The sequence below is a fragment of the Nerophis ophidion genome, linkage group LG19 (genome assembly GCF_033978795.1).
Source record: "Nerophis ophidion isolate RoL-2023_Sa linkage group LG19, RoL_Noph_v1.0, whole genome shotgun sequence".
Classification (NCBI taxonomy): domain Eukaryota; kingdom Metazoa; phylum Chordata; class Actinopteri; order Syngnathiformes; family Syngnathidae; genus Nerophis; species Nerophis ophidion.
In genome coordinates, this window is record NC_084629.1 from 20,530,018 (window position 1) to 20,539,044 (window position 9,027).

The window sequence follows — 9,027 nt, forward strand, 5'->3', positions numbered from 1 at the left end:
CAGGTATATTAAATGTGTTTTAAGTATGATGCTGTTCATGCTTCAACTCTGCAGAAAATAATAGTTAATAATGATAATTGAACCTGCCAGCAGCATCTAACGGGCCCTCACCCTTCGTTACACCGCAGGGGTTTACGCGAGTCGTCCAGCACTCATGACGCTTATTGTGATCACGTCATTCCCGATGCATTGACCCACCACCAAAAAATGTCAGGACCTCCAGAATATCACATATTTCACCATACGTATATGACGCGCCGGCAAAATATGGAGAATTTCGGTGCATGTTACAGGCCTCAAAAAGGCGTCCAAACATATAGAATGAATATATATATATATATATATATATATATATATATATATATATATATATATATATATATATATATATATATATATATATATATATATATATACAAACACACAAAGTGTAACTTTAAATAATGGAGACACAACCCCCGAGTAAGTTTGTTTGTTCTCTTCAAATTAAAGTTGCCTTCTCTTCTACTTTTTGGAGACCTGGGACCTTTTTGTGGGCCTTTTTATTGCCTTTGAAGATGACGTCATGCAACAGAATGTTCATTTTAAAGCTTAGCGGGATGACATTTGGCCAGTTTTAAAGAAAATTATGTCAAATTTGCGTCGTCCGTTCTTTGCTAAGTTATATACATCGGAGTTCCCCAGGACCCTTTTGTCCTCAATTAAGTATAATGGCACTTGTTTCATGTCCTGTAAAACTTTTATTTACCAATGCTTTTATCCATTAAACCAAATTCCTCCAAACTTTTGCTTTGAAATACATTCCATCCATCCACCCATTTCCTACCGATTGTCCCTTTCGGGGTCACGAGTGGGGGGGGGGGGTTTGCTGGAGCCTCTCTCAGCTCATATCAGACAAATAGTTGCTTTGAATCTGTCAACAACTTACATGTAATAAAAACTATGTAGTGACATAAGAGTTGTGTGGCTAACAAATATTGTCTTCTGATAAAAAAAAAAGATGATCTATAGAATTAAGCATTGAAAGTAAAATAATAAATAATATATATGACTTACTTTTAAGAGTTTTATGGCTGGAAACCTTTCGGGTTTTCCGGGACTAAATGTTCGCCACCTTTGGGGGATACCCAAGAAGTAATTGATACAGTAAGTGGATTCTATGTAGAGAGGCAGTTTCCATAATTTCCAGCAAACTGTATTGCAAAATGATTAACCCCCCCTCTTCCTGTCAGGAATTTGGCCGTATGAATCCCTTGCCTACTGTACACTACACAAACATACAATGACACAAAGGGGGTGAAAGTGTAATAGCTTTTTAATTAGAAGACGAGGTCTCGTTACATGGTGGCGTTCACATGGGGCTGATAAGGAAGCCACTAAAAGTGCTAAGTCGGCCCTGGTCAAACATCCTCTGGTTGGCCCACAAGGTGACCCACACCTTGTCGCCCGCCTCCAATACTATCGCCATGCCGTTGGTGGCGCTGCTGTGGTGGTTCTTGTTGTCATAGATGGCGAACATGTTGACGCCGTCCTTCAGCACCGCTGCGTTCAGCGACCCCGTCTCCCCGGCGGCGCCGGTAAAGGTGACGAAGTAGAGACCTTTTACGGGGGCTGTGAAGATGCCTGCAGGGGGCAAAAGTCATGCCATGGTTAGCGCCCCCCCGGGTGGCAGCGGCACTGCAGGGGAAATCTTACCTGTCTCGCTGTCGTAGCCGCCACCCACATTAGTCACCACCCTCTTGAAGACCACCCTGGTGTCCGTGGTTAGAGGTCCGATGTCACCGGCTTCATCCGAGTCGCTTTTCAGAGCCACGGAGAACGCCACGTGCTCTGTGGGAAACACAGTCGGAGGCATGGGGCGAATGTCGTGTCGCAGTCCCGACACCTTCTGCAGTGCGGCACTCACCTGGGACGAGGACGTCGGCCTGCAGCCCGACCACGCAGCACAGCAGCAGCACAGCAACCAAGCACGTGGACGCCATCTTTGAGTGTGGCGGCGCAGGGATCGCCCCCCGCTACTTAAAGCCATGTCTTTGACCCCTGATTTCGGTTGCTGTTTGAACAGTTAAGTTTGCTGGCGGGAGCAACGAGGCCAATGGGAAAATAAATATTATGCAAACTCAACTCAATCAATCAATGTTTATTTATATAGCCCTGAATCACAAGTGCCTCAAAGGGCTGCACAAGCCACAACGACATCCTCGGTTAAGAGCCCACAAAAGGGCAAGGAAAAACTCACAACCCAGTGGGACGTCAATGTGGATGACTATGAGAAACCTTGGAGAGGACCGCAGAAGTAGGTGACCCCCCCCTCTAGGGGAGACCAGATGCAATAGACGTCGAGTGGGTCTAACATAATATTGTGAAAGTCCAGTCCATAGTGGATCCAACATAATAGTGAGAGTCCAGTCCATGGTTGGGCCAGCAGGGGACCATCCCGAGCGGAGACGGGTCAGCAGCGCAGAGATGTTCCCAACCGATGCACAGGCGAGCGGTCCACTACCGAGTCCTGACTCTGGACAGCCAGAACTTCATCCATGGCCACCGGAGAGAGAGGGGGCAGAGGAGAAAAGAAAAGAAACGGCAGATCAACTGGTCTAAAAAGGGGCTCTATCTAAAGCAGGGGTGTCAAACATACGGCCCACGCCATCCCAACAGTGTTTATCTTTCCAGGTCTTGACAGTCTGCCCTGCCCAGGAGGAATTTGAAGACAATAAATAAACAATAAAGAGTCAAAAAGTTTTCAATTTGTTTTCTCTTTCAAACACAACCATTCCTTGACTGATTTCCCTGGCTGCAACTTTGCCAAATATAAGCCATTGTTTTGGGGTGGGTTTCAAGTCTTTTTGGGTATGTATTCTAAGTGGTTTGGGGTATATTTCAAGTGTTTGTGGGTATGTTTCAAGTCGTTTTGGGTATGTTTCAAGCCTTTTGTGAGATGTGTTTCAAGTATTTTTTGGCACGTATCTTTCAAGTCTTTTGGGTTATGTTTCAAGTCGTTTGGGGTATATTTCAAGTGTTTGTGGGTATGTTTCAAGTCGTTTTGGGTATGTTTCAAGGCTTTTGGGGTATATTTCAAAATCTTGTTGGGTATATTTCAAGTCTTTTGGTGTGTGTTTAAACACTTTTGGGTTTTATTTAAAGTCTTTTGAGGTATATTTCAAGTCTTTTATGGTATGTTTCAAGTCGTTTGAGGTATGTTTCAAGTCTTTTTGGGTATGTTTCAAGTCTTTTGGGTATGTTTCAAGTCTTTTCGAGTATGTTTCAAGTCGTTTGGGGTATGTTTAAAGACTTTTGGGGTATATATCAAGTCATTTTGGGTATTATTTTTAAGTTCTTTGGGGTATGTTTCATGACTTTTGGGGAATATTTCAATCTTGTTAGGTATATTTCAAGACTTGTGGGGTATATTTCAAGTCATAACGACCCATTGGGAGCAAGGGGGAAGTGTCTTTCTCAAGAGCACAATGGACATAACTAGGATGGCGGAAGTTGGGGTTCGAACCAGGAACTCTGAAATTGCTGGCACGGCCATTCTACCAAAAGAGAAATAAACAAATAAGAGTCAAAAAGTTTTCAGTTTGTTTTTGCTGTCAAACACAACCATTCCTTGATTGTTTTCTCTGGCTGTGATATGGCCAAGTAGTGATTCAAGTTTCCCTTCGAAACAAACTCTTTCCTTTCAGCAATACTTTGGAAGATCAACTATTTTCCTTTTCCACCGCTTGCAGGATGACCAAGGCCTATACAGACCTAACATAGACACCATGAACCATGGCTGCATATGCACACATACCTCCAACCCCACACCATGCGTTTGCCACCACTTCACCCCACGTGGTATGACAGCAGCCCCCAAGTGGCCGGCAGCTTCGAGCTGGATGTCTCCTCCCTCATAGGAACCCGGTCTGAGATCGACTTTTTTTCACTCAGCTTCCCCAGCGTCTAGCGTTTTCCCACCTTTTACGGCGACTCACCATTCCTGTTCTGTCTACTGTACGTTTATCTAATGTTGAGTGAGTTTGAGGTGAAAATGAAATGTTGTTGTACTTGTGGAATGACAGTTAAGAGCATGCCATACCATACCATATTTCGTATGATCAGAAATGCTTAAAATGTGTCCAAACTCTCAGTCTTGCTGTATCGCTTCTTGTTTCTAGACAACCACTGAGGAAGCATTTTAGCTACTTGGCCTTTGGCTTGTGGCAGCTTGACTTCGAGGATTTTATAAACGAAGGGAGCTTTTTCCGCAGCAAGTCTTTGATCGTGATGAGACCTAAAAAGATGCCACAGCGGACTTTTATTACAGTGAAGGAGAGGGGACAACCGGGACACAAGCCGATGAAGCCACTGCTTGTTTGTCACTTAGAAACTCCAAATACTACAAATATTCCCAGACTCAAAGTCAGATTATTCAACCTTTTGGGGTTTTTTTTGGTTCTGGAGCGCACCAACGAGACTTGAAGAACCAATGTGTGTGGATCGGGGTTCCACTGACAGACTGATATGCTATAATAAAAGAGGCTGCAGCCTATCCCCTCAATCAATCCCAAAGTATTTATATCACCCATAATCCCAAGTGAATCAAAGGGCTTTATAACGACATCACCTGATCTGCACCCACATCCCAGTGGACTTTGGGTGAGAGGCAGGGTACACGCCTGGTCCGCAGCCAATCGGAGGACAGCCGTAACAGACAGCTCATCCAATATTTGGACTGAGAGAAGTCGGTTTGAGCTTTGATCATATTTCATAATCAACGGGAGTCCAGTGTCCGGGGGGCGTTAACTTCTGATTTAGGTTGATAGAAAACATTAGATTAAATAGTTACCTTTGAGGTAATGTTGGTGTGCTGTTCCCTTTTGTGGGGTTATATTTTTTGAAAGAGTTTCACCTATAAAAGTGAAGTAATTCTTCAAACTGGTGGCAAGAGCAACGTCATTGGGGTAGTCATATTTGTGTGGTTTAATTTTGGTGGCAGGAAGGACACTGTAATTTTTTTACCCCAGCTGAGCACAATATTTAATACTTTCCAACATTGCTTTTGATCACCACAAAAAGCCTTAATACAATTGGTATAATAGTTTTGTTTACCTGTTTGTATGACACTGGTTAGTTTATTTTTATATCTAGTGTACTTGGTTTTATTTCCCTCAGTCGGACATTTGATGTAGCATTTATAGAGATTATTTTTCTTAGTGATTGACTTCATTCTGCCATTAGTGAGCTACACATTGTGTGCACTTCTATATCATTTTTGATTTTTGTTTTCTGGCATCTTAGTGTTAACGCTACTAGTTATTTAATTGATAAAAACATTATAGGCCCCTTCCGGAGTTGTACAGCTAAAGACAGAATCCCACGTTTTCTGCCTAAGATTTTCAGATAATCCATTTAAGTATCTTTTTGATAATACTTTTAGGGTATCTTTAAAAACGTTTAGAGTATGTTTCAAGTGTTTCGAGGGAATGTTTTAAATCTTTTGGGGTATTTTCCAAGCAAGACTTTTGAGGTCTGTTTTTAAAGACTTTCAAAGTATGTTTCAAGTCTTATGGGATATGTTTAAATACTTTGGTGTATGTTTAAAATCCTTTGGGGTATGTTTGAGTAATTTGGGGTATGATTAAAAACGTTTGGAGCATGTTTTAAGTCTTTTGAGGTATGTTTAATTACTTTTTGTGTATGTTTAAATACATTCTGGGTATGTTTAAAAACTTCAGAGTATTTTTTAAGTGTTTTGGATTAGGTTTTAAGTCTTTTGGGGTATGTTTGAAGTATTTTTGAAATATGTTTCAAGTATTTAAGGGTGTGTTTCTAGATTTTTAGGATATTTTTAAACACTTTTGGGTTATGTTGAAATACTTTTGGGTTGTTATGTTTAAGGACTTTAAAGTAGGTTTCAAGTGTTTCGCGGTATGTTTAAAGACTTAAAAGTAGGTTTCAAGTGTTTCGGGGTATGTTCAAATCTTATGGGGTATGTTTGAAGATTTTGGGGGTATGTTTCAAGACTTTTGGGGTATGTTTAAAAAGTTTTGAAGCATGTTTTAAGTCTTTTGAGGTATGTTTACCGTATTTCCTTGAATTGCTGCCGCGGCGCTAATTAATTTAGAACCTCTTCTCACTCCTGCGCTTACAAAAGGCATGCGGTAAAAGTAAGCATGCGCTAATTATTTTAAAACCTCTTCTCACTCCTGCGCTTACAAAAGGCATGCGGTAAAAGTAAGCATGCGCTAATTATTTTAAAACCTCTTCTCACTCCTGCGCTTACAAAAGGCATGCGGTAAAAGTAAGCATGCGCTAATTATTTTAAAACCTCTTCTCACTCCGGCACTTACCAAAGGCATGCAGTAAAAATCTGAGTGTGATGTAAGCTTGGACCTTAAATCCTACTGAATAGCTCTTAATCTTCTTCCCTTTATCCATCCATCCATTTTCTACCGCTTATTCCCTTTTTTGGGGTCGCGGGGGGCGCTGGCGCCTATCTCAGCTACAATCGGGCGGAAGGCGGGGTACACCCTGGACAAGTCGCCACCTCATCGCAGGGCCAACACAGATAGACAGACAACATTCTTATGCGATTTCAAATTACCGGTATTGAAATCAGCCTCCTCCATTTTGAAAATGATGACAGGGGAAGTGTCACTCTTGACGTCACGAGTTTGACCAGGCGGTAATACTAAGCATGCGCTAATTATTTTGCGGAGCGAGTTTGACCCATCAGTAATACAAGGCAGGCGCATACTATATGCCAGAGGTGTGGACTCGAGTCACATGACTTGGACTCGAGTCATGAATTTGATGACTTTAGACTCGACTTGACAAAATGTAAAAAGACTTGCAACTCGACTTAGACTTTAACATCAATGACTTGTGACTTGACTTGGACTTGAGCCTTTTGACTTGACATGACTTGCTATTTTCCCCAAAACCCAACGATTAAAAAGTTATTCAGGAGCGTTCCGTATCTGTCCGTGTCTGTCAGCGTGTGTGCGATGACACCCTGTGCGCTACCTGTCAGAACAACAGCCAATCAAATTACATCTACGTTGTTTTCGTCACACAGCATTCATCCAATCAAATTGCAGGAAAACCAACGAAGAAGAACTATCAAACAACAGAAGAATAAGTGAAGAAAATTATGCCATAGAGTGTTTTGTTCGGGTATTAAAACTACGACTTGGTCAACAAAACAGGAATTGCCGTATGCCAAACATGCGGTTTGAAGATTACAGACGGAGACGCATCAATTTACAACTTCGTTCGACATTTGAAGTTGCACAAAGAAGGGTACGTTTTGAATGTAAGCTAACGTTTATTGGCTGAGTAACGTGACTTTTATTTGCTGTGGAGTTAAATCAGTGAGGCTGTAAACTCACTGCTAATGCTATGAAAATAGACATCTTATAAGTAGACGCAGCATCGAGCGCTACTGCCTATTGCCGCTGACGTGACGCGGGGCCGCCATCTTGGAGTGGTGATCCACTCCACTCAGTGCAATTCATTTGGCAGGATTAATGAACTGTCAGCGCATTTTATATCACTGAATACCACTGATTTTCACATGCTTTTTTTGTCACACGTGTAACTATGATAAAAGAGACATGTCTTGGCGTGTTCATAATTTGCTTAATAGTAATAGAATATTCTTATAAGATATAAGTGACCAGACGTCTGAGATCAAAACTGGGAATATAATCCCAGAGAAGGGGGGAAAAAACAGTCAGCTATTTTGAAGTTGAAGAAACAATATGATTAGGTTATATATACATGCGTATATCCTACATCAGGGGTAGGGAACCGATGGCTCTCGAGCCAGATATGGCTCTTTTGAGGACTGCATCTGGCTCTCAGATAAATCTTAGCTGACATTGCTTAACACGATAAGTAATGAATAATTCCGCTGGTCATCACAGTTTTGATTGATTGAAGCTTTTATTAGTAGATTGCACAGTACAGTACATATTCCGTACAATTGACCACTAAATGGTAACACCCGAAGAAGTTTTTCAACTTGTTTAAGTCCGGGTCCACGTAAATCAATTCATGTTACGTGTTAAAAACAACGTTGAAAATATAAAACATTCTCATGCATTTTAATCCGTACATCCGTTTTCTACCCTACCAGTTCAAGAAGTCGCATTAAGAAGTATTTTATTTATTATTGGTTAGCTTCAGAATAACAATGTTATTAAAAAAAATAAGAGACGTATCATACTCTAAAAATGCATGCATTTAGTTGTATTCAGTGTTAAAAAATATGATATGGCTCTCACAGGAATACATTTTAAAATATTTGGCTTTCGAGGCTCTCTCAGCCAAAAGGTTCCCGACCCCTGTTCTACATAAACAATGTATGAATACATTAAATATCTATATATCTTACGGACCTATAGACCAGAAGTTCTCAAATGGGGGTACTTGAAGGTATCCCAAGGGGTACATTATATATTTTTTTAAATATTCTAAAAATAGCAACAATTCAAAATCTTTTATAAATATATTTATTGAAAAATACTTCAACAAAATATGAATGTAAATTCACAAACTGTGAAAAGAAATGCAACAATGCAATATTCAGTGTTGACAGCTAGATTTTTTGTGGACATGTTCCATAAATATTGATGTTAAAAATGTATTTTTTGTGAAGAAATGTTTAGAATGAAGTTGATGAATCCAGATGGATTTCTATTCCAATCCCCAAAGAGGGCACTTTAAGTTGATGATTACTTCTATGTGTAGAAATCTTTATTTATAATTGAACCACTTCTTTATTTTTCAACAAGTTTTTACTTATTTTTACATCTTTTTTTTTTCAAATAGCTCAAGAAAGACCACTACAAATGAGCAATATTTTGCACTGTTGTACAATTTAATAAATCAGAAACTGATGACATAGTGCTGTATTTTACTTCTTTATCTCTTTTTTCAACAAAAAAATTCTTAGCTCTGACTAGGGGGTACTTGAATTAAAAACATGTTCACAGGGGGTATATTACTGAAAAAAGGTTGAGAACCACTGTTATAGAC

The 9,027-nt window shown here is 40.3% G+C and overlaps 1 protein-coding gene across 1 annotated transcript; it reads right to left on the reverse strand.

Moving 5' to 3' along the window:
* Positions 1-1,297: 1,297 nt before the first annotated feature.
* Positions 1,298-2,034, reverse strand: LOC133537766 (complement C1q tumor necrosis factor-related protein 3-like). Its single transcript, XM_061878850.1, has 3 exons — positions 1,907-2,034; positions 1,696-1,830; positions 1,298-1,623 (listed from the first exon to the last, which is right to left on the reverse strand). Exons 1-3 carry the CDS (start codon positions 1,980-1,982, stop codon positions 1,352-1,354), a joined length of 483 nt encoding a protein of 160 aa, XP_061734834.1. The 5' UTR covers positions 1,983-2,034; the 3' UTR covers positions 1,298-1,351.
* Positions 2,035-9,027: the final 6,993 nt, after the last annotated feature.

Bases quoted from the DNA above. Each gene is read 5' to 3' on its own strand.
- LOC133537766 (XM_061878850.1), bottom strand. From the start codon at position 1,982: ATGGCGTCCACGTGCTTGGTTGCTGTGCTGCTGCTGTGCTGCGTGGTC. The intron at 1,831-1,906 runs GTGAGTGCCGCA...TGTTTCCCACAG, and splicing joins GGCCGACGTCCTCGTCCCAG to AGCACGTGGCGTTCTCCGTG. The intron at 1,624-1,695 runs GTAAGATTTCCC...TGCCCCCTGCAG, and splicing joins CGGCTACGACAGCGAGACAG to GCATCTTCACAGCCCCCGTA.